General features: G+C 43.0%; 1 protein-coding gene across 4 annotated transcripts in view; it reads left to right on the forward strand.

The window, feature by feature from the left end:
• zmiz2 (zinc finger, MIZ-type containing 2) overlaps nucleotides 1-25952 on the forward strand; it is a 48054-nt gene that overhangs the window by 19555 nt on the left and 2547 nt on the right. For all 4 annotated transcript variants that reach the window (XM_047160698.2, XM_047160697.2, XM_017488538.3 and 1 more), the window contains 17 exons: nucleotides 11879-11984; nucleotides 14016-14130; nucleotides 15175-15368; nucleotides 15852-16035; nucleotides 16681-16905; nucleotides 17454-17648; nucleotides 18162-18263; nucleotides 18664-18832; nucleotides 19825-19966; nucleotides 20967-21177; nucleotides 21624-21729; nucleotides 21832-21989; nucleotides 22352-22419; nucleotides 24113-24181; nucleotides 24274-24518; nucleotides 25037-25206; nucleotides 25681-25920. In XM_047160698.2, the coding sequence (XP_047016654.1) occupies nucleotides 11935-11984; nucleotides 14016-14130; nucleotides 15175-15368; nucleotides 15852-16035; nucleotides 16681-16905; nucleotides 17454-17648; nucleotides 18162-18263; nucleotides 18664-18832; nucleotides 19825-19966; nucleotides 20967-21177; nucleotides 21624-21729; nucleotides 21832-21989; nucleotides 22352-22419; nucleotides 24113-24181; nucleotides 24274-24518; nucleotides 25037-25206; nucleotides 25681-25920 (2643 nt within the window). In that variant the 5' untranslated portion in view covers nucleotides 11879-11934. The remainder of the gene's footprint in view (nucleotides 1-11878; nucleotides 11985-14015; nucleotides 14131-15174; nucleotides 15369-15851; nucleotides 16036-16680; nucleotides 16906-17453; nucleotides 17649-18161; nucleotides 18264-18663; nucleotides 18833-19824; nucleotides 19967-20966; nucleotides 21178-21623; nucleotides 21730-21831; nucleotides 21990-22351; nucleotides 22420-24112; nucleotides 24182-24273; nucleotides 24519-25036; nucleotides 25207-25680; nucleotides 25921-25952) is intronic.

The following is a 25952-nucleotide window of genomic DNA, read 5'->3' on the forward strand; positions in this document are numbered from 1 at the left end:
TCATCAAAGAGCTTTCAGATTAATAAGTGGAAGAGTCTGCTACTATAAAGACTGAAAGGTTGTGAGAGCTTTGTGCGAGGAGAAGCATTTGCTTATTGCTCCACGAGTTTGATTTGGATTGGAAATGAAATTCAAATCACTATTAAGTACTCCATATGAAATGCCCAGCACAAGTCGACTCTCGATTCCTTTTTCCGTTTATGTCCTCCATCCTCCTCCAGAAGAGACGCGAGTTGATCTGGTGTACAGAGCCTCAGCTGGCTGGCTTGAAGAGGTTCTTTCTCAGGTTCTTCCTCAGGCAGAGCTGAGCAGCAGCCATGCGAGGTCACTGGGGTTAATGGATTCTATGTACTCTGTGACGAGGACATCGTGGACCCTGACTGATGCCTCATTAGCATCACATCACGTCACGATCCTACAGACGCCCTAAGCGGCTTGTTTTCTCATGATCACAACTCAAATGTTTTGTGTACTCTGCATCCATCATTCCGAAATCAATGGGTGTTTTGAATGGATTTTGAGTTAAATACCTGAGATAAGGTCTGTGGTGAATACAATCTCAGGATATGTTCACGTTTTATGCTACGACATACAAAGTGTCTCAGTAATACCCCACTCGTGATTTTGTTTAGCTTTTACGTGTCTTGAAATAGATGGTTGCGAACAAGTGGCTAAATGGGACTATAGGGGTTGTCATGGATGTTAAACGTCATCAGAAATTTCTGCTAGTAAGAACAATCTGATGGCTGTTAAGAAAAATAGCACATTATTACTTTACATTATTACCTTAACAATGCAAAAGGCTGAATCTTTGGTATATCTTGAGATGATGAGTCACGTAGCAAAAAAAAACTTTACTGTAGTGGGTCTTTTTAAAATAGCTTTTAATTACTAAGCGTGATCCAATCAGTCTAGGGACCAATGTCTGATTTGAGCAGCATACCCTTTAATGATTACTGAGGTTTAAACACAAGCAGAAAGTTCACCAAACAGAGATTGGATGTCCTGGGCTTTTCTCTCAGAATGTACTGTGTGTAGAGATATGAGGTGCCATAAAATAGTTGATCTAGACACGTTGTCTGTTATAGCACTAAGAAGCCATCGGGACGATAACGCTGTCCTTATCTTGAACCTTTCCTACCTCACACGGTGTGGTGGAAGAGGCGGAGTGGTCACTAAATGACACCAAGAAGAACCTCGCATGCTTGGACCGCGCTACAAGATTTATAATCCTAAATGATCCCGAAAATGTGTCGTCCTGGATTATCCTTCAGTTATCAAACCCCCCACACTAACAGGATGGCCCGGAATTAACCGGTACACACTTTCAGATTATTCCACAGGTTTAGCCGTAGCATTCCCTTATTTTTTTCTTATTTTTTTCTTCACTGAACGGGAAAGGAGATGGGAACGTATAAGATGCTTATTTGTTTATTGTATTGGCTACTTTCACTTTGTACAGACAGGTGACATTCTACCAGTGAACTTGCTTAACTTGGCTTTGAGAACCAACAGAAAATGAGATGGCAGGCCTCTTGGGTCCGTAAAAACGCAGGGTCGAATGTGCCGTATCTAGCATGGAACTGTTGTGTTCACTGACACGAATTACTCATGAACTACCATGACTTCAGATCACCACATACATAGACCGTTCACCTAACCTGTCACTGGTTACCACTAAGCATGAGATTTCACAGTGCTGTGAAAAATTTGCCCCTTCATGATTTCTTCTGTTTTTGTGTCTCTCATATTAACTTGTTCCAGAAATTAAAACCAAAGGCAACCTGAGCAAACACAAAATACAGTTTTTAAATAATAATAAGTTATTTATTGAAGCAAAGAAGTTATCCAATACCAACTGGGCCTGTGTGAAAATGTATTTGTCCCCATAGTTACTAATTCCTAAAATCTATGAAACTGCATTGATAATGGGGTTCAGCTGGACGAGACACAACCAGGCCTGATTACTGCAAACCCTGTTCAATCAAACAATCAATAATCAATCAATCAATCAATAAACAAATACGTGTACTTATAAACAAATACATGTACTGAGTCCACAGCATATGTATATAGTGTCTCAAAACTGTGCATTTCATAGTACCTCCCCCATCCACCCCAATATCTATCTTGCATATCTTGTATATCTTGTTTATTTATCTTGTTTATTTATCTGTGTATTTATCTGTTTATTCTTCTTGTTTGTTGAATGTACATGTTTGCACGGAACAAAAAGGAGTGGCTCTTAATTTCATTGTACATATATATAGTGACAATAAAAGGCATTCATTCATTCATTCATTCAAATCAACACTTAAATAGAACTTTCTCCACAGCATGAAGTTGGTTAAAAGATCTTACTCAGTAACACACTACAGCAAAGCTGAAAGAGATTCCAGAAATGATGAGGAAGAAGGTGATTGAAATACATCAGTCTGGGAAGGGTTACAAAGCTATTTCAAAGGCTCTGGGACTCCAAAGAACCACAGCGAGAGCCGTTATCTCCAAATGGAAAAACTCTGCACCGTAGTGAACCTTCCCAGAAGTGTCCGACCTTCCAAACTTCCTCTAAGAGCACTTCCAGAACAACACACAACATGCTTCTGAGTCGTTTGTAGATGTGAGTGTGACTTACATCAAACGCAGCACAAAAGATTTGATTTCAACCGCGCCATTTCAAACCACGGCCATGCCAGCCACGATAGAAACCCTAACCCTAGTATATGTTTCGGTTTGCAGTAACTTTCTTCAGATGGCTATGCTACGGATTGGCTGTGAATACTGGATCCTGTGAAAATGTTGAGTGGTAGTGTATTATGGGCTGTTTCGATATGATTTTTTTTGCCAGTTCATGTGGACCAAATGAAAAGAGGCTGGGGGGCTTTGTGTTTGACACGTGCCATGATGCTTTCTTTCGATTGGCTTAACATTTTGGACTATTAAGAAAACCTGCTTCGGGACAGTTAGGCTCCCACTCGCAAACACTGTGCTCTGTATCCTACTACATCTGCTGCTGCCACTGGTGTAAGATGATTTAAAGCTCATAATGAACATTGAACAGACATATAACAATACACACCAGAAAAGCAAAATTCGTCTTGCCGATATTTTGTATCTCGTTATCTCGAGACAAGGAAATTCCATCTCGTGCCCTGTCAGGACTGGATTGTCAGTATATCTAAAGTATTAAGATTTGTATTTTATCTGGGAAGGCAAGCATTTAAGAACGGTCTAAAATCTAGACGTTTAGAGGCCATCCTGTAGTGTGGCTCAGGCATAAGGGGATACTGGAGGACCAACAACAGTGCTAACTCTGTATTTCTGAATTGGGAGGGACTATAAAAGGCAAGTTTTAGAAGGAAACAGTGGGCAAAATAAAAAAAAAAAGAATTTGTAGATGTGCCTGCTCATCTCTTACAGTGGTGACATAGTAGTGTATAGAGGAATATTCTCTGATTTAAACACAGAGGAAAACTACTTTCTGTTTTCTCCTCTTGAAGGTGGAAGTAAATTTTAAGGATTTGATATTGCTTTGCGACGTTCATATCACCTTTTGTAATTGAGAGCACGAGTTCCTCCGGTGACCGATTCACTGACTTCAGGAGTTTCGCATTTGACGCAACTCGCCGATGAGTAGAACAAGAGGACGCAAGGAGAGCTGACAGTTCAAACCATCAAGCATCATAAGGTGCAGGGCCATTTTATGCAGTTCAGAAATAAACTGAAGAAATAAACAGAGCTAAACAAAATGTTCCATGAGACCATTATTGCTTCATATTCTGGATAGGTTACTCATTTCAGTATTGGCCTCTACTTTTTTAGTTTTGGAGAAAAAAAAAGGGTAGTTATTAGCCAGTGCAGCAGTCAGGACCAGTTGATCACAGTAGAGATTCCTAATGGTTGTATGACATATTTGCGTAATGCCTGATGCATAAAAGTGAGTTCATCAGTTACACAAAATTGCAAAAAGGGTAAAATAGACACTGTTGAGAATCAGAATGCTACATATTAAAAGCTGGGTAAGAAGAAACCGTCTGCCTAGTGTAGAAATAATTTTTTTATTTTCTTTTGACTCTCATTCTCTGCATGTCTTCTATCTGTGAAAAGGCTCCAGGGCTCTGGCTTCTGCTCTCTAATCTAGCAGCTTCTAATGCCATGTTTGTTAAGGACTTGCAAATATGCCTGGTACTAGATCAATGTACATTTGCATGGTTGTGTGTGAGTGTAAGCTAGGAAGCGCTTGCTGTGTGTGTGTGTGTGTGTGTGTGTGTGTGTGTGTGTCGGCTTGGAATGAGTCAGCGTGGGGTGCAGGGGGTGGAACTCCCATGTCTGACGGATGCTGTGACACTGCGTAGCGCCCCCGCAACTGTGACACGGTCAGGCCGAGCTTTCTGACATCTCCACACCAAACACCTCGTCACTGTCTTGTTTTGCTCTTTCCGAGGCTTACGTAGCAGCTCTGACCACAGCCTACGCCCACTGACTGGAAACGCAGCCGTTGTTCTATCAGTCCACATCGTTGATTTGGAGCATGCTCACTGTGTGTGTGTGTGTGTGTGTGTGTGTGTGTGTGTGTGTGTGTGTGTGTGTGTGTGTGTGTGTGTGTGTGTGTGTGTGAGTGTGTGTGTGAGTGTGTGTGTGAGTGTGTGTGTGTGTGTGTGAGTGTGTGTGTGTGTGTGAGTGTGTGTGTGAGTGTGAGTGTGTGTGTGAGTGTGTGTGTGTGTGTGAGTGTGTGTGTGAGTGAGTGTGTGTGTGTGTGTGTGTGTGTGTGTGTGTGTGTGTGTGTGTGTGTGTGTGTGTGTGAGGTTTTATTTCCTGAAAAGCCAGCTGCATTTCTTGAATGTCTTCAGATCTTTTAGTAGTTCATACTCAGTAATCAGGTTAACCCGAATTAACCATGTGCAAAGGCCACATGTGTGCAGCTGGTCACATTTCTTCTTGCTCTTATCCGTAGCTACTATTTATTCACCACAACAGCCTATATAAATCTGAGATGAGACCTCAAGTGTCGGCATGGGACAGAACGGCGATTCCTGGCTGCTCATTCACGTGCAATTTTGAAGCGGATTTAATGCCCTGTACGGATTGTGGTCCGCCGTGTTCCACCAGCGCTTCTCTCACCATCTGCAAGCTGTGCACTAGCGATGGATCCTCATGGCTCTATTTTAAGCCTGAAGGCCACGCATGTGAATGGTGTCCCGAGTTCACCTCAAGAGCTCACTAGATAAATAACAGAGTAGAAATGTTCTGCGTAAACATTTCCCTCGTGAAATGTTTAGTCTGATCTCCATCTTGAACGGTGACACGCACTATCGCTTTGAGGCGCTCACAGTGAGACTGGTTTAAGGCTCTGAATATCAACTAGGTGTAAAATCTCATTCTGAAGAGAAGTTTAGCCTAACAGGCTGAGCTGGGCCTATTAGCCTGAGGGCAGTGTTCATTATTCAAAGCTCACTGGTTAACTCGGTGCAGAGTATGGACAAGGGGAACCAAAGAGGTTTGAAAAGGTGTGAGTATTAAGAATAAAAGTGACACAGAAAAGTAGGATTCTAAATAAATCTTTATTATTCTAAAACTGTACGTGTGTTGAAAGGACGTTCAGTGCAATTGTGTCGTGGACGAGTCCTGGAATGAGCACAGCATCGGTTCTTGGGAAGATGAACGCTGAGGATAATTTTGCACCCGGATAACCGAGGGAGGCTCTCTCGCTGCCCTGCAGTAGCTCCTCGGCATGCCTTTCTTGCCCAATATCAGAAGAATAATGTGGCTTTTGCCGGTGAGGCAGGGCAGCATCAAGCTGTCTGTGCACTAGTCTCCATCGGGTGCTTGTGTCACTGTTAATCAGGTGAACCATCAGTCAGTCAACCTGTTTTCTCCCCTCTACACCACCGAAAGAGAGAAAGCCATCACTGTGTGCAGAGTGAGTCGGGGGGGGGGACTGAGTGTTGAAGTCAGACAAGTTTATCAAGCAGAGGCCCTTGAACGAACCAGCCGACGCTGCTTTTATAAAGGACAGTCAGCGGCGTAACAAAGTCGTTAAAGAGGAATCAATACAATATGGCTCCATTTGCATTCGTGGCTGCTCGATTCAAAGTGGCTCATGCAGGGAAAATGAGTTTTGTCGCGCCGGGAGTTCCTGCTCTACACAACGAGCAGTATTCTGTAAAGGAAATCTGAGAAATGTTAGGGTTGTGAATGAGTTTTTAATCCGCTTCTGTATGTGCAGAACATTTTGGTAGCCAAATGCAAGTATTTTCATTGTAAATATTATTACCACTTTAATCCTAACTACTGTTTATTCAGTATCGCAGGTAGATGAAATGCACATGAGCTCATAGTTTTATTGTCAAGATTAGAGGTAGACGTTTTTTAGTTGTGTTGTGCGACAAACTACCAGCAAGACAAGATCTTGGCTCTTAATCAGTTTTGATTGGTTGACCCTTTTTTGGTACATCAGTGTTGGTAAATTCTGCTTGATTTTACTCATCATTCTAAACAGTATTTGATCCTATTTGGTATCGCTAATCACCCGAGCTTCATTAACCCTGTTTACTTTTTTTTCCTGTCTAAACAAGATAAGCCATTATTTGCTAAATACTAAAGCGTTTTACAGCAAGGTGAATCCCCCCATTTTAAATTAGTGTCGGGCAAGCCTAGTCCACTCCCACACGAGTGAGAGAAAGCAAAGGCATGTGGGATATTCTGAATGTTTAACGGCCTCAGTCTTGTCTTTAAGGTGACTAGGGTGGAGCCTGAGTATTCCTCGGAAACTTTGGACTCGTGAATCGCGAAAGAGAGCACGACGAAAAAGGGTGGAACACTTGACCTAGAGAAAACTCTCACTGCACCATTAATCGTGCTGAGTAGAGATAGTCTCGTTCCACTCTGCTGCTGCTGCAGCTACTCAGCCTTGGCTCGCTGCCTCTCGGCTAGACACAAACAAACTTACAAACCACGTACAGATGTCTCATGAAACATGGATGCTTGGGACGTGCCATGCTGGGAGAGTCATATCTGAATGGTTTGCTTTGACGTTAAGGCAAGCTACTCGAAGACAGGCGGCTCGTCACGTCGTCGCATCTTAATTTGAGGTATTATAATGGCAGCATGCCAGCCTGGGTTTTAAACCTTGTCCAGTTCTGCCGGGTGACGTCTGATCAGTTGATTCAATGGGATAATGCTGCATGAGTGCACAAGGCCTGTAGGTATGAGAGAGGCAAACGGGCTTCACGCACAGGACTAACTACAATGCAAACACAGCTGACCTGGGAGACGATACTTCTGTAGTCGCCCCCCGTTGTTGCACACACGCACAGAGGAAAGGATCTAGCGCGTGCTCAGAAAAGTTGCTAGAGGTCACCAGACGGAGAAGTCACCAACACAGACTAATTTGCATATTCTTTGAATCATTGTTAGATGAAAACGGAAGATTTTGATCAGAATAGAAAGTAATAGATAATAAGCTTGTGTGTGTGTAATATCATCCTGCCATGCCCTCTAATTATTGCACTTTGACAGTAGTTTTGGAGGTGTGTGTGGTTGGTCTTTGGGAACAACAGTGATCAGTGGTTGGTTGATGGACTCACGCAAGCGAAACTCAGTCTGGTTTTCACACCACTGGTGGGTTGAGTGAACCTGCTCACTCTGAACTTGTATAACCAGCCCAGGTGATGTGAGCTGGAAATCCGTATCAAGTACAGGACGGTCGCTAATGTCTGCTTGACCAAAGAAAAGTGTCTGTCTCAGAAGCTCCGCCTGTAAACTCTTACGGATGGCTGCAAAAATCTCACTCTCGGTTGCTTCCTGCACATTTGTTATTTGTTCACCTGTTTTCATCACTCTCTTAACGCAACAAAAACTTGTGCACTGTGACAACACGTGGAGCGTGCTATATGGATAAGTTTGAGGTTCATGCCATCTATGTTTTTTTTAAACCCTGTTTACTCGCTAAATTTGGATTTTCATTTCACTCATTCCCAATTCGCTAACCTATAATATGCGAACCCAACCAGCACATTTTTTACAAACCGCTGCCTTCTCTCACCCAGAGCGCCTAACCAGACACTGACGGCTAGGACGTTGTCAGGATTCCAATTCACAATCATCTCCTTTCAAAAGCTCAAATACACGGCACACGGTTCTTCGCCGCGCTCCGAGGAACAAAAGCTACCAGACCCTAGCAATAGCAAGAAGCTTGCAGGTTTTCGCTGGTAAACAATGAGGAAGGAAATCCGTTTCTGTTGGTCCTTATTGACGCTCAGGTGTTCATGTCCTCGAGGCAAACGCGTTGTTGGTAGCTGTCTGCTTAAAATGGACCCAGCACTCAGGTGTGAATTGCTAACATTTTGAAGAGTAATCGTCGCGATAAACGAGGCGCTTCAAGCCCCCTGCGCTGGTGGTATTCCGCTTTTGCAATTAAAAATACTTTTGAGTGTTAAAATTCCTCCGATTCTCTCAGTGTAGGACTGATCTCGGGAGATGGCATCCATCGCAAATTGTTTGGTTTGCTTATTTTCTCTTATCAATTTGTGTGTGTGCAGGAATGTGTTATCAGACCCAGTCTTCCTGTGGCTCCTAATCCCCTTCCCCCCTGGCTACCCTCCCCCATGTGTCTCTGCTCTTAAGTGTGTGTGTGTGTGTGTGTGTGCGTGTGCGTGTGCGTGTGCGTGTGCGTGTGCGTGTGCGTGTGTGTGTGTGTGTGTGCGTGTGTGTGTGTTGGAGGCCTCTAAACTTACACTTATCCAGCCTGGGGCCACAAAGGGGGAGGGGCTGCTTCTTGATCACATGACTAGAGTTGCTCTCGGGTTTGGCATGCGAACAAATGGCAGATTTTGGATGGCAGTCCCAAGTGGGTCGTTTTGTCTTTAGTGATGCTCCATTTTGCATTATTGACTTGTGATTGAGTAGACATTACAAAAAAATATCCATTTGATGAAGTAGAGACAGACTTCTGTTGATCCTATTAAACAGAAGCCCTACAGGTCAAACATGGAGATCCATCCTGGACTTGCTTTTCACCAGCAGTGTTGTTGTTTTAAATCCCTGTTTACTGGTATAGGATCTTCAGTCCAGTTCAGTTTTATGTGTATAGCGCTTTTACCAGTGGACATTGTCCCAAAGCAGCTTGACAGACATGAATAAATTCAGGATATAGATTTTAAATGTATTAATTTAAAATGGCAAAGAACAACTCCCTGAGACGCTACGAGGAAGAAACCTTGAGAGGACCCAGACTCAAAAGGGAACCAGTCTTCATCTGGATCTCTCCTCTCTTTCCTACCGGGTCTCTGTTCTGCTCCGCTACGTGGTTGTGTACTTGAAACACTCCGTCCCCTCAGAGAGCTGAATCTGCACTTCGGGTTTTACACACACAGACGTTTCTATGGTCTATCAGAAATAAAAAGGCCTGCAGGCTTCCAGCCCGAAAAGAGGAGGCATTTTAGTAAACGCTTAGTGCACATGCTTGTTTAATTGAACTGTGCTGTAATCGATGACATATTAAGACTTTTATACTGATTTGTTTTTTACTGTCTACATTGCTGGCTCGAGTGTCCCTGCTCAAATCTTCCTGTTGTGCGAGCGGAGGACACGACCTGCGACACTAACAGAAAAAAACCAGAGTGGAAAGGCAGCGTAAGGAGGGTGGACACTGAGGTTTCACAAGAAGGAGGGGATGGTTGTAAGCATGTGTGCTCTGGTGATGGAAGAAAAGGGGGCGGGTGTTACACAGCAGCAGGATCTGGGCACTGCGGGCAGGGGGAGGAATGAGAGATGGATAAAATCCACCTTGGAAAGAGTGAAAGAAAGAACAGCGTGTTCTGTTCCTCGCGGAGTAAAGAACAGTTTGTGCCATTATCCATCACACAAACATAGAAAGAGAACGAGTAGAGACCGAGATCAGGATGCTGAAGTGTGTGTTACCTAGGCGCTCGTGAATAAGATCAAGTGGTTTGAGTGTGCGCACGCGCATGCGTGCTGTCTGCATGGTGCCGAGCTCTCTGTGTGTGTGTGTGTGTGTGTGTGTGTGTGTGTGTGTGTGTGTGTGTGTGTGTGTGTGTGTGGTTGCCGCCATGACACATAGCTTATGCTTTCTGCACTTCAGACTGCTCATTCAGAAGGCAGTGTGCATGGTTTATGAGGGATTGAGAGAGAGAGAGAGAGAGAGAGAGAGCGAGAGAACGCTGCAGTGTCGCGAGTTTAGCCACGCCAGCAGATGCGTTACTGTAATCTGTAGTACCAGCTTGGATGGCTGCTCTTTCGCTGAAGGGGCTCTCGAATGCACTGCGCTAATAATCACAGAGGTTGGCTTTTCAAGTGCAGGCCTAATTAAGCACAGACCGTTCAGTCCATCAGCCGCTTGGCGGACATTAATTAAATGGAGACGTTATAAAGCACGGTGAGGGCGTTCAGGCATCGTTAGGAGGCACACAAAAGCATCCACGCACTTGTGAAGTGTTGGAAGAGTGTGGGAAGACAAAGCTTGAACAAACCGTGTGTTGTCACGGAGCTGAAAAAGAGGCCAGTGCGAGCATGTTAATATTATTATTATTATTATTATTATTATTATTATTATTAAGCCTGCTTCAATCAAGTGGTTATCAAAACATGACTTTGGAGGAGCTCATCCATGTAACCTCCCCACTTCTCTCTTTCTGTTACTAATCACGCACTCGTATATATGCACACATCATGTCTCTCCCTCTCTTCTTCTCCTCATTATCCCTGTAGGTGACCCTCTCTCGGATAAACTCCGTCTCTCCCCTCCTCCCCGCTCAGCCTCTTCTTCATCCCTCTTTTTCAAGCTGTAGGGCGTCTGACCTAAATCTGTACGGAAAGAAGGGGGTGGAGGAGGAGGGGGGGGGGGGTGACAGGCACTGATGTTGGCAGCAAATTAGCATGTCTGTTAATGGTGCTTACCCTCTAGATAGGAGAAAGACACGGAAGATTTGAACAAGAGAAAGGGATAGGATAATGCTCTGATGAAAGGGTGTGTGTGTGTGTGTGTGTGTGTGTGTGTGTGTTTGGAGGTGGGGGTGTTGTCATTACTTAACGACTGCAATCCTCACACACGTACGTCCAAATAAAGCCCAACAAGAGCCAGCAAAGCCACCTCTTCTTCAAACGAGCTCCCCCGGTCACTCTGAATTATTGATGGGGGGTTGAAGGCATTATCTTCAAGGAGGGCTCGAATCGCACACAGACCGCCACGAGATCCTGAGCTGCTTTTTCCACACTGCATTTTTCTCTTCCTTTTGAAATCAAAGCGCTATAAATAGCTCCATCGTCTCCCTCCCTCCCTCCCTCCTGTTCTCTCTCTCTCTCTCTCTCTATCTCTCTCTCTCTCACTCTCTCACACTCTCGTGATGGAGAGGAGGAATCTACAGCCAGCCAGTGGTGTTTGGAGCAGGGCGTACTCGCTTGTCCACAAATGCAGCTAAAATCTATCGGCCCGGTCCCTCTAGTAACACACGCGCACAATCACAGTCTTTTGTTTCTTCTTTTGTCTTCTTGAGCTTTCCAGCCTGAAACGAGTCCTCTCTCATCCCCAGCACTGAGGGGAATCTAAGAGTGATTGTGGTGATGTGTGCTTTCTGGGAAAGCGGATTCTTTGTGTTCTTTCATTTTAGTGCTGCGATCGGCGAAGCAGTCGAGCAATGCATGCGAAATGTGTGTTATTGAAACGTGGGGGTGAGTGGAGATGGGTCCCAGTGCGCTGTGCTTGGTGATTAACCCGTTCTGCCAAAGGGGCTGAACTGCAGCTATCAAAGTGAAGCTGCACAATGCAACTGCATTCACATGCCCTCAGTGACTCATAACGAGAAAAAAAACAACCACCTTTTGTTTCAGTCAATCTGACATTTGTCTTTCTCTCTATCAGACCGCCTGCCAGGTTGAGGTGATTTGGGGTTCTCAGCTGACCCCCACGTTCCTCCGATGAACCCCATCAACTCCATGAAACCTGCCCTGCCTCCAACGCCACACAGGTGCGTGCAATTTGAGTGTGTGTGTGCATGAACAAACTGTCTGCTCTGCTTTTTTCATGTATCAGTTCATTTTGTGTGTGTATACATATATATATATATATATGTGTATATATATATGTGTGTGTGTGTGTGTGTGTGTGTGTGTGTGTGTGTGTTTCTCTCGCTCTCTCTTCCACACGTCACCCACACACACTTCCTCCTTGAAGATGGCGTACTCGAGCCTCTGAATTTCTTGATCTGTCACTTGTTTCCTCGCATTCCCAGAACACTCAAAAGCCACATGCTCGAGATGTGAAGCCCTTCTGGCTACTTCTCGGTATCGCTGATGTAGCACACAGACGTACATTTAGTATTTATGATGTAGTAATTAATATCCGAGATTTATTTATATTAACTGTAGCGTAAAAGTTCTGTCAATAGATCTGATTCCTGTACAAGTGCTCTTTGTGCCCAGGATTTTGTACGTAAGTAAAGTAAGTGAGGGAACATAATTATGCAAATACGAAAAGTGAATATTGGCTGTAGAAAAGAACCGCAGTGGCGACGGCTTCACTACTCCTCAACAGCATTCCGAATACTCGCCTGTCATTCGCCCAGCCTCAGATGTGCCTCATCGTCGATTTGAATTCTGATTGGCTGTGCTGTCAGCTTTGTGTTGATTGGGCGCCTTTGGGTTTGGCTCCGGAACAGCGGTTTCCTGTTTCATTGCGGGTGGGTTGATGTGAGGCTGTTGGGAGGGGAGGGGGGAGGTATGATAGAAGAGCATCTGGTGGTTTTTTTGGGGTTTTTTTTTTCTTTCTTTCTTTTCAGAAAAAAAAAATCATCAGTCTCCCATGGAATGCTTTGTGCCACTGATGGCAAACTGGTCTGCTCATTCGACTCCACTAATCCAGCGACGACCACCAACCACTGGAGGCCATCACTCAGAGCCGCTGTAGAGCCCCAATATCCTGTGGGTCGCAGGCCAGCGATAAATGACCGCTGGTTGAGCTGGAAAAACGTTCATCGGGGCTCTGGGGCTTCCACTGCAGTGCTGTTAATATCAAGTGTGAAAGGGTGCTCAAGGTTAACCGTTCAGAAGATAAATAAATTTAAAAAACACTTTTATTGTCAACTCAGTTCTTTCAGAAAGTATGCTCGAGTATGATTTCAGCTACATAGTCCTTCAGCTCCTGATATTCTCTGTGCCATTTTTGCTATTATGACAAATAATCTCAATATCAATCACAAGTATTGTTCTGATGAAGACCCTGGTGCAAGTAAAAGCACTAAGCTCTGTGGTGTACACAGGAAATCTTTTGGTCTTTGTCTTTAGGATGCTTACACGCTAACAGAATTAATCATTCAGTTTCATTTCAAAGCAAAAATGAGATGTGTGTATTCACACTCTGATATTTTCTACCAGCTGTATTTTTTCCACTTTCCATCTGCTGCACCGCCTAATGTAGTTTGGCTAATTTTGGAAAGATTAAATGAGAGCAATCTGGTTTGATCCAGTTATACAGAAAACAGTAGGTACTCTAACACACATACACACATCCGTGAACGTTAACACTCTCTCTCTCTCTCTCTCTCTCTCTCTGTCTCTCTCACATACACATACACACACACACCCCTCCCTTGGCATCGCTACTCTTTCCTGTCTCTAAGTGACTGTAGTCGCCATGGAAACATTGCGCCGAGCACCTCTAGAGCATGTGGCTGTAGCACATTCAAGTCACACAAAGACTTCCAGACTCACACGTACACACATGCTTTCTCTCTCGATCTCCTTCACACACTGACTCTGTTAACACCATATATGTCAGTATCGCATGAAGACATGAGCGTAAAACTCCATTATGCCATTTCAACCCTGTCGATTCGGCAATCAGATCAGCCTACAGTAGGTAAATCAAACATTCACCACCTGCCCAGTCACATGGTCAAAAGGGAGCAGCGTGAACACAAAGAAGGAAAAAGAGGGAAAGGCTAGCATTTCTGTCTCTTCCGCTAATCCTTACCTTGGCGTCATTGCCTGCCCTCCCACAGTGACGGCTCGTACCCCTATGACCCAGCGTCCTGGCAGCAAGGCACCAACCAGCCCCCCGGCTCCCTGTCTGTGGTAACCACAGTGTGGGGGGTTACCAGTCCTTCACCCAGCCAGGTAAGCCTGGCCTCATCAGCATCTAGAGAGATTTCATTTCAAATAGATTTGTGCTACAGCGTTGTTGAATTGGCCAGAAGTTGATTAAATTTCTGTAACAGCAGTAATTCTGATTGTAATTCATATTACAGGTTTATATTAATGTTCTTTTCAAATACATTATAGTTTCCATAGTAACAGCTCATTTGCATGTGGGGTGCATGATCTAAATAATCTAATGTTAATTTAAAAAATTAAAAAACGGATTAAAAATTGTTGGTAAGAAAAATGTCTTCTGTAAGGAGACTTTTATTTAACATTTATGAAAGGAGTCTCCAGTGCCAGTAATGTAACGTCCACGAGACAGCGCTTTCTAACAGACAGGAAGTGTCCCTCCACGGGAAAACGGGTATTCAGAAGATGACTTTGCTCTTCTCCGTAACGTGACAAGCTGCATTTTTTTTGTCTCATAACTTTAAGAGAGGAAAAAAAAGAGACTGATGAGGGAACGGCAGAATGACACAAACTGTCTCATGGACGTTACATTAAACGTAACTATAAACAGTTAAAAATGCGTAGTGTGTCATTTATGAATAGTTACAAATTTTAATCGTTGGCGAAGTGTCGCGTTGTACGAGGAATAAAATACTTTGGATAGGATGCACTTTTATTAGAAAATAACTCTTGTGTGTCAGGCCGCATAACGCCACTCTGTTTGTTGATTAGTTTCCTATAACCGCACACCCCGAAGTACTTCCAGTGCAATGGAAAATGCCATTGTTATAGGTGCAGGGTTTTTTCAGTTGGTCTGTAATCTTCAGTTGAGCTCTATAAAGGTTTTCTGTTCTCCTGGTCATTTTGAATCGTTGTGGATATCAGGCTTTGACCAACAATAAAACTGCTAAAGCTTTTCATGATGATGTATTCTGGATGGTATTTCTGGTCCAGTCACCTTGGTGTAATAGTGTTCTACTTTTCATTTTTTTAACTGTCGAGTTTAGTCTAGAAATTGCTAATCGCAGAGAAGCAAATAAATGAACAACGTACTCTTTCTCTCTTTATTAGGTATTTGGTGCTCCTATGGGACCGGGTGGCAATTCAGCTGGTGGTCACATGATGCCTGGCAATAGCCCTGGCATGAACTCTCCCCAGTTCATGGGGCAGCAGGGCTACCCGGAGCCCAACAAGGGCTATATGCAGCAGGGGATGTATGGCCGGCCTAGCGGGGGCTACCCGACCGGACCTGCGTATGGCGGCAGGTAAGAGGAGCCCACGGTTCTGGTGTTAATTCACACTCACAGAGGCTATGATTAGGCCTTGAGTGGTGAGGGAGTAGGACGACATCAGTGTTTTGCTTCAGCGTCACAACTGCGGGGGCTGAGCATGCCCTTGCCTTGGTGTGTGTCAGAGAGGAGTCCCGCCCCTGCACTGACTCACCTACCCAGTCACACACACACTCACACATTGTTTTGGGTTTTTTTCCCCCCTCCCGATAGTCTTTTGCATAGCAATATATCTTTGGGCTCTGATCATTTGCTTTTGCTCTACGGAACACTTCAGCGATGAGGCTTTCTACTTTGCATAGCAACACGCATAATCAGCTACGCTCACACACCACGTTCCAAAATATGAAACATCTGTTTTTCAACACGACCAGTAATGGTCTCCTGTTGTGTTGAATGGGAGATGATGTGAGCCATCATGAATGACAGCTTGTTTGTGTTTGCGCCCTGTGTTTTTAGTTACCCCAATAATGGTGGAGGCTCCCTCGGGATGCCTCCTCACGGCGTTCGCCCTCCCACCGACTTCACCCAGGCCGCCGCCGCTGCTGCCGTCGCTGCTGCCGCTGCCACAGCAACCGCCACCGCCACGGCGACTGTTGCTGCAATACAGGAAAAGCAGAACCAGGAGATGAACTACGGGCCTGTAAGGAGCATCTCCTGTTTGTCTTTGTATGCTTAGCTGTTATCAGGTTGCCTTGCTCACATTTGACCACAGCGGATGTTTTATTGCAGAAAAAGGAATGTCACTTGACCAAAGCCAGATGACTTTTATTTTGACACTTGCTTCATTTTAGAAAACAGGAAGGAGAACAAAGCGCATATCATCTGTTATGTGCTTGTTGATGGAGGTGTACATATTTCAGCTCAAATGTCTTTTTCACATTGAGCACTTTGTGTTCGAAATCTCGCATGCCATTGTGTGGTACATGCTTATGGTTGCACTCAATATGCCCCCTGCTGGTGGAGCATCAGATCACACTATCAATCCAAGAATATGGCTTTAATTAGTCTAAAAGGAGACGTTTCCCCTGCCCCCTTCTCATTATAAAAACAGACTTTACAAACTGGCAGGCCAGCAGTAGACATCACATCATAACCGCGGTGTTGAGTGTGGATTTGATTGACCATGATGGTGACCTAATTGCTGTTTTCCTATCTGTGCCCAGTGCATGTCAGTGGCAGGCAAATCTCCAGCCATTGTTTCAAGCCTGCTAGGTCTGATGGGCGTAGGGGCTTTTTTGTTGTTTTACTCCTTTTTTTTTCTTTTTCTTTTTTTTTTGCCTTGCAGATGGGTGGTGCTTCCTCTTACAACACTCAGTTCATGCCCCACCCTGGACCCCGTGGCCCGCCAGGCATGGCCTCCTCTGGGATGGTGGGATCCAGACCCCCCTCTATGGGAGGAATGTACAGTTCGCAGGGACAGCGTATGCCCCAACACTCCGGTTACCCCGGAGGGCAGCAGGGACCTCCGCCACGACACCAGCAAGGGCTGAAGCGCCCTTACAACTCTGAGGTTAGTGAGAGGAGGTACTACTTTTGCGTCGGTTCCCATTTAGCTGTTGTCTGCAATTTAGTATGGCCGCAGTCTTTGGAATTGAGTGAAAGTTTTGAGCGTAATAAAATACTATAAGCGTACTCTTCTCGTATTTATAATTAACACATACAGGTTTGTTTCTTCAATGATTGTGTTTTGTGCAAGATCTTCCATCACATTCTCATTCTAGGATGATCCTCCTAGTCATCAAAACTATTTGGTAACTTCTCAGTAATACCTTAAGTAAAGGTTGCTCTCAATCAAAGATATTGTTAACGCTTGTAACACTGACCAAGTCTACTGTTTTTCATATATATATATATATATATACACACACACACACATATATATATATATATATATATATATATATATATATATATATATATATATATATAATAATCAGTAAGATATATCAGTAAGAGCCGCTTTTTCACAGAATTGTTATTGCCACTCTGGTCTCTCTGTCTTCAAGTAGCATGATCTATTTCATCTATTCTCAGTCATGGGACTGTTTCATCTCACAGGGATTCCCGGGGCAGCAGTATGGCTCCGGGATGGGAGCAGCGGGTCCTTACCCCAGCCAGGCCATGCAGTACCACGGCCCCGGCCCACAGCGATCGGCACCTTCGCCTTCCTACACGGGCCACAGGATGCCGATTCAGCAGTCCAACATGGGCCAGTATCCTGCAGGACCAGGAAACCCAGGACAATATTACAAGGTAAAACAGCCATGGATTACTTGCGATCACAGCCGAAGACATTTTGAAACACATTTTGGCAACTCTTGCGTTGTCTCTTTGCAAGCAGCTTGTGTCACTCTGTAGCAAGCTAGCAGTATCAGATTTCGTGGCGAGGCGGTTCCTGCTTCTGTATTTTGTGGTAGACAAACTGCTGCTTTGTGAGCGTGAAAACGCCGGAATCTGATATGTGCTACTGCCTGAGTGAACATGAAAAGATATTGTAAATGTCGCACACAGCAAAAGACCAGTCGGCTCTGTGGTTTACAGGATCCACAAATACGAATGTTGCCTTAAAACCAGTGTTTTTTGGTTGGTAAATACACTTTAATAATAGTTTCAGTATTATTTGTAAACACTAATATTGAACATGTGTTTCTGTAATAGCAAAAGGGCGATCAGGTGAGCTGATCAAGCAGTAGTGAATATAATACATGCTGACATAACTTATTATGTTTTGATCTACTGACATTAAGAGAATTATTTGTTTCTCAGGCGGATCAGTTCAACGGGCAAGCTAACAACCATGGGAGTCTGGCCACAGGAGTGGGTGGAGGTGGAGGGTACAACACGTTTAACCAAGGGGCTGTGAACGGGGTCAGTGACCCTTCTCTCTCTATCTATCTATCTCTCTCTCTCTCTCTCTCTCTCTCTCTCCTCACTTTCCTTTTGTATTTCTGTCTATGTTGATACATTCTTGTAAATAGGAATGCAGGTCACATCCGGTTAATATTTAACAATTTCAGAACCACCCTGATTGGACTTTGTCACTGGATGCTCTGGCTCAAAGGAGCACTTCCTCCAAAAATGCTAATGTTCTCACTGAAGCAATGGATTCACATAACGTAATTTGCAAATGACTAATCTAGCTCTTATTAGCAATGTTATTGGAATATTTTTTTGTGTGAAGTTAACATTTCATTGTTGGTAGTTGTACTATTTGAGTTTTGTGTATGTGTGTAATCAAAAATGTTAAGGTTTTTTTTCTTCTCCCCAGCCTGGGCGGGCAATGCCTGGCTACCCCAGCTCACCCCTGCCTGGAAACCCTACTCCTCCCATGACTCCTGGCAGCTCAATGCCACCCTATATGTCGCCTGGCCAGGATGTGAAGTCTCCCTTCCTCCCTGACGTCAAGCCCAATATCAACACAATGCAGCCCCCTACAGGTACCGGAGCTAATACCTTCTCAATATATTCTTTCACAATACTGCCTTACATGTCAATTACAGCACTCATTACAGCAGTTCGCAACATGCATATATATTACTAAACATAATTACACTGACTAGAAAACAGTACCGTACACAGTTTTTACTACATTTTAAACATTTACCAGATCACTATATTTGACTCGCAAATGTGAAACGTCTGCTACTTTGACAACTGAGTGCATTTATAATAAAGTGATTGCTGTAAAACAATCCTTATTGGGATAACGAGGACTAAAATCACATTTGCCATATTAACTCTTGAGAAAGCTGTTCTTGTGCAGTTTTTTAAAACATATCAGTTATTTTATACTTTCCCCAAAGGTTTTGTTGTATCTCTGACTGATCACACCTATATATCCATACAAGTTCTCCGCTCTGTCAGGTATTCCTACCTCTGAAAGGATGAATTATACAGATTTTTACAGATTTTATGATTAACTGAGAAATGTATGAAAACGTTCTGTAGGAATACATCAGCAGCTGCCTTTAGATTTCCTTTATAAGAAATTGTAGTAATCAGATTTTTTTTCTCTTTTCTCTCTCTGTATATGTGCTACAAATACAGGTTTAAAAAAAAAAAAAAAGGCTGGAGTAATTTTTCATGCACCTACTTTGGGTGAAATAAGTGTTGAATACATCAACATTTTTTTCAGTAAATATATTTCCAGTCATCACAAACAAAGGCTTCTCCACTAAGTATTATATAAATTTCAGTTATCTTGTTCAATACTTCTTTCCTGTGCCATTCCACTTTATTACACATAACTTTATTTATGGACTTTAATGTTGTGAATTCTTTATATTTCTGGATTTCTTGAGTTAATACCAAAGTCTGGTGAAAATTTCATGTGGATAACCTCATTGGAAATATATTTACTGAAAAAAATGTTTATGCGTATATCCCCCGCTGTATAGTGCTTGGTCTAACTCTGTCCTCTGTCTACAAGGGAACCCAAGCGATGACCTGCGTCTGACTTTCCCTGTTCGGGACGGGGTGGTGCTGGAACCCTTCCGGCTGGAGCACAACCTGGCTGTCAGCAACCACGTCTTCCAGCTGCGCGACTCCGTCTACAAGACACTTATGATGAGGTCAGACACACTGTTCACACTAACTACACACCGGGGTCTAAGCCCATGATCTAATCCCAAGCTTCTGGGACTTTCTCACTCTGTCCTTGCAATTTTGAGCGATGGTTTGTCTCTTAAGTATTCTCCATGAGCAAGTACTGTACAAATTTGCTCTTTCTGTATATCCATCATATATTTGGTACTTGGAATACTTGTAACATTTGGTGTCTTGCATCTTTGCATAAATATATCTCCCAATTCTGACAGTCTGGCTTAAACTCACGTTCGTGTACATTTATTGCTTCTAGTCATTTAAACGCATAGTGATTACTGTGTTTAAATCATACATACAAGTGTATATATTAGGGATGGTAAGTGGCAAAACTTTAATATAGGTTGAAGGTAGCACTAGCTAACAGTGGCTTTTAAAATGCACAGTAATGTGGAAACAGTGTCATATAACTACACTACTGATATAATACATCATCTCCTCACATTTAAACATATCAAAGAAAAACAAAGTCATCAGGTGCCGACATCACAGTTTAGCTATAGCATTGACAGTTTTCAACTCCTTGCTGAGGCGATAAAGGAGACACCTGATAAATAACTACTATTTTCTGCCTTTTGAGCAATGATCAGACCAAATGAGAATACAGTTCTCAGAAGGGGAAAGGACACAGGATGTGAGACACGTTTGTTTTGGGTAGGGGGTTAGTTTTGAGTCGCAGCAACTTTATCTAGAACTCTGGCCTATGATTTCACAAGCCTTGGTCTTGTGAGCCAGTAGAGAACAAGTGGTCAGGACTGTCGTGTCTGGTCGTTAAAACGGAGGAGTTGCTTATTATTAATAGTGCTCAGGTTTTGCCTTGCTGTTTACTTCCACGTTTGAAAAATATAGCCGTCTTCTCCTCCAACAGATGCTTGCTTTTTTGTGTCAAAAATTGTTTGTATACATACACATACTTATACATTAATATACATATGCTGTATGTACTGACGAGTCTTTCTTTTCACTTAGGCCAGACCTGGAGTTGCAGTTTAAATGCTACCATCATGAGGACCGGCAGATGAACACCAACTGGCCGGCCTCGGTGCAGGTGAGCGTGAACGCCACGCCCCTCACCATCGAGCGAGGCGACAACAAAACCTCCCACAAGCCCCTCTACCTGAAACAAGTGTGCCAGCCAGGTCGGAACACCATCCAGATTACCGTCACCGCCTGCTGCTGTGTAAGTGTTTGTGTTTGTGCTTTTTGACACCTCTTCAGTTTGTGTTTACAGTGAAATTGAAAGCCAAGATTATAATCCAACTGTTACATCCCTGCTAAGATAGGGCTCTGGCCTAGAGTTCGAAATATGGGCTTGGATATAGGAGCTATAAGGTTGGGTAGGTGAAGAAAGAAGAGAAATGAAAACTGTTAGTTTTGTTTTTTTTTTTATTAAGAAACACCTTCAAAACTATTCATAGAGTAAACCTTGTATTTTAACGTGAGTTGAACAGAACGAAATGAAGCAATACGGTCTTAAGAAAAGAAGAATGTAATCTTCTGGATCCTGATGTATTGGGAAACTGGACATTTGCCTTTATTATATCGTAGCTTACTATACTGCCTGTGATAACTATGATAGTAAGTATACTATGTTAAGTTTGAAATATATTTTCTCCTCCTCTCCAGTCTCATCTGTTCGTGCTGCAGCTGGTCCACCGGCCCTCAGTGCGCTCTGTGCTGCAGGGTCTTATGAAGAAGAGGCTCCTGCCTGCCGAGCACTGTGTCACCAAAAGTATGCCGCAGTCGTGCCAGTTCGCTCTCTGTTTATATTGTGTAAAAAGCATGACATTGCTCATTTTACCCCTGGCATTGATCTTCACTTTTCTGCTTCCAGTCAAGAGGAACTTCAGCAGCGGAACCATACCGGGAACTCCTGGGCTAAACGGCGAGGATGGCGTGGAGCAGACAGCCATCAAGGTCTCCCTCAAGTGTCCGATCACTTTCCGACGCATCCAGCTTCCAGCTCGGGGCCACGACTGCAGGCACATACAGGTGAGAGGATGAGGGGATTGACTCCCGATTTCTATGTTTGTGCACTGAATACCATTTGAAATTGAGAGAGAGTTATCGCAAACTTTATAGTCCAGTTCAGCCATTGTTTGGTTAGGATTAGGACCAACTGAAAAAGGTATGTTAAGCATGTTTTTTGAGCTTCAAAATATTTTTTTTGGATATTTGCTCCTCAGAGCTCTGCCTATAAATTTATTTATTTATTTATTTATTTATTTATTTATTTATTTATTTTTTAAGGCGAGTAAACTGCTCACTAGTTGCTCTAATTACTGGTGTTTTTACCTCTAACATGATGTCATGCTGTATAGGTTTGTAAAAGTGCCTGTGTTTCCCCCCCACAGTGTTTTGACCTGGAGTCGTACCTGCAGCTTAACTGTGAGAGAGGGACTTGGCGCTGTCCTGTGTGCAAGTACGAGTTCTTTTCTGTTGGGTCGGGACATTTTTAGGTGCACCACATTTAACCTCGTGAACAGAATTAGAGGACGTGTGACCTTTTAAAAAAAAAAAAAAAAAAAAAAAAATGTAATAGTTAATTCACTCCCTTAGGTACATTTGGTCATAAAAGCATGGATTGCACATTTGATAAGTGAGCTTATAAAGCAGAAATGACACAGTTAACACCCTGTATAACCTTCTAATGTGCACAACCATTTGATCCAGATGGACAGTTTAATGCAAATGTTGACCTTACTGTGAAAAAGTAAATCTCACACACAGGGGGTGGAATAAAATCCACTTTTAATTTACATTGTTTTATATTAGAATAGTTGTTGGAGGAAGATAACAATCATAAAACTTTAACTTGACTAGCAAACTAACTGGTCACATGTTATTACATTACATTAGCTGCTACTACAGTTTCCAGCCAACCAAAAACATGGGACTGGGAAGCATCATATTTGAGTTGTACTTGCCAGTGGGTGAGCTAATGAATTAATCCACAAATATTTCAATATAAAGATTTGAATAATGCTTGTGCACAAATTGTCACTCAATCTGCAGTGTACAGTATGCTCCTACAACCATGCAGCTGTAATCTCTAGTCTGTGAATGACTTTTTCAGACAAGTCATCAATAACACAAATATTGTAGTGTTACATCAATAACAATACATTTTGTGTAATGCATATAATATTCCAAAGTGGATGTTTTTTAAACTAGACATTCTCTACTCATTCTCTACTCAAATATACTCAAGTCTATTTACTATTATTTACACTACGTTTTTATTTTATTTTAATAATAATAATAAAGTCATCAAAACTCTAGAGTAACAAAAATGGAATTATGAGAATAGATCAAAATAATTTAATATTTTAGCATCTTCAAAGTAGACACGCTTTTTACCTAGAATTTCCAGAAATATATTCTTGGCGTTTTTTCACCTGAAATCTTGAGGAATTTCCCTGAGATGATTTTTAAACAGTATTAGAGTTCCCACCGACGCTGGACACTTATCTCCTGCTTTTCAGAATTTTCCCCTCAGAGTTGTCCGTTTAAATAAATATTGTTTTGTAAATAAAATGTTACTTTTCTAATAAAAGAAATTAATGTGTTGGCGCAATTATATTTTTGTCTACAACACCGATTTCAAACATTTAATCACACACCTTCAGATCAAAAGATTTTTAAGATCATGAGAAATGTTTCAGTCGCATGTCCACAAACTTTTGACTGGTGGTCTATGCATAATGCTTTCTGCAAAAATCTGGTGTTTGTTGAAAGTGTGTAGGGTCCTGAAGAATACCTGCAAGAATACGCTGCGATTAAAACTAGGTTCAAATGTCAAATGAGTAACATGGAAATTGTCCAGATTAACTATTAGCTAAGCAATTCAACAGTGGAATAGTTTGACTTAGCTCTCCAGCCTTTCATGTATTATTCTCTTCACTTTCTTATTTATAAATCCCTGGAAGCAAAACACATGGTTTCCCTTTCAAAACAAGGGAAAAGTGATTTAATAAAATGTGCCAGCAACCACTTTAATTCCAACCCTACTGTTAAAACCAGAACTACCATCACAAGTTATGAAAAAGGACTGATTTCAATGAACTCCTGTAGAAATGCTCAAATGCTCAAGTTTCTCACGCTGGTCTTTGCAGTAAGACAGCTCTTCTGGAGGGACTAGAAGTGGATCAGTATATGCTGGGCATTCTCATCTATATTCAGAAGTAAGTCACTGTACACCATTGTGGCTTTAGTTCAATAAAATGTCAATTAATTTCAAGTGCCCTTTAACCTGAATCTGAATGTGTTTTTATAGTTCGGACTATGAGGAGATCACTATCGATCCAGTGTGTAGTTGGAAGCCAGTCCCTGTGAAGCCTGACCTGCATATTAAAGAGGATCCGGATGGTCCAGCGCTGAAACGATGTCGCACCCTCAGCCCCAGTCACATGATCCTGCCCAGTGTTATGGAGATGATCGCTGCGTTGGGCCCGGCCTCGTCACCCTACCAATCCTTACCACAAGGCGGCAGCAGTAGCACGCCCGATTACCCCAGCCAAGGTTATTAATTTTATAATATTTATATTTAAATATAATATTTTGCTACATTTGTCTTGTCCAGTAATGTTTAGAAGCACTGTGAGTGGCTCAACTGTCTAAGGAGCTCATGAGTTCAAATCCCAGAGAGTATAACAGACCCCGGACAGCACAATAGGGTCTGTTAGGGAATCCACACTGACAAATTTCGGATATGCATCATTGCAATCATGCATATTGAAGACGTGTTAGAGCTCTCCTCCGTGCTCATTGATCTGCCCCATGGTACTGGTGGCTGTCTGCATGCGTTTTAGAGGAAGAACTCTTCGATCAAATCAGATCGATAGCTGGCATGAGATAGAAGAGAACTAGCAAGTGGGTGGGAAAATATAAAATAGAATATTAATAGATATAGCTGTATAGACAGATGAGCAATACCTGACTATCTTGAAGTTCAAGATTTTAAGTTGAAGTTTTTAGCCTGAGAACTGGCTCTCTCTGAGTATGCTGATAGTTTACCTTTAATTTCCCTTGTCTCTTAGCTGGTTCGGGATATTCAAATCAGCCAGGCTTCTCAGACTTTCCCAACGCCCCCAGCACTCCAACCTTGGGCGAGTTTTCCTCGGGGCCTCCGCCCCTCTCCTACCAGGCTGACCTTCCCAGTGGCCTACTGACCCCTGAGAAACCCGTGGGGCACCCCATGTCCAGCCAGGTAGCACATCTACACCATTTACGCCTAAAACAAGTATTTTTGCATGATATTTATAGGTTGTTGGGGTTTTTTTATTTTTCAGGATTTCACAATAAAAAAACATTTTAATATCCACACATGCAACTCTGGGCTTAAGTAACTTGATTTGAACCCTAAGTTACCGGGACATGCCTCATACCATTAACATGCATTAGTTGCATTAATAGCATCCAGTTTAAGAAGATGATGGCTTTACGGTCCTGTGTTCTGCATGTGAGAGTAAGAGCTCCTTGACTGGTTCTGGAGGCGACAGCATGACCTGCTGCACCCTCAGCCATGTCACTGACACCTGCTCCTCTAAACCACAGATTTCACACATGTAAAGCTTTTGCTTTTCGGCACACATTCCGTTTCTCTGTATGCACTTACAGTTTCATAATAATCACTTATATCGTTCTTTGATCTTCCCTTTTCTTTGTTTTTTTTTTTTTGTAGATTCCCCATTCTAGTCGCATGGACCCATCCCATAACCCCCTTCAACAGCAGCAGCAACAGCCCCAGCCGCAGCAGCAGCAGCAACAGCAGCATCAACCTCTCCATGGTAATTCCAATCTGGGTGGCCCAGGAGGACCCATGCATTCACGCAACTCCAACCAGAATCCCCGGCTGCACACAGATAGCTTTGGCCTTGGCGGCCCCGGGGGGCCAGGCGACGTAACGGAGCCTGGTCTTGATGTGAGTCAGCATTGAGTCGTTTTGTTTACCAC

This window comes from Ictalurus punctatus, chromosome 16 (assembly GCF_001660625.3).
Source record: "Ictalurus punctatus breed USDA103 chromosome 16, Coco_2.0, whole genome shotgun sequence".
In the NCBI taxonomy this organism is placed as follows: domain Eukaryota; kingdom Metazoa; phylum Chordata; class Actinopteri; order Siluriformes; family Ictaluridae; genus Ictalurus; species Ictalurus punctatus.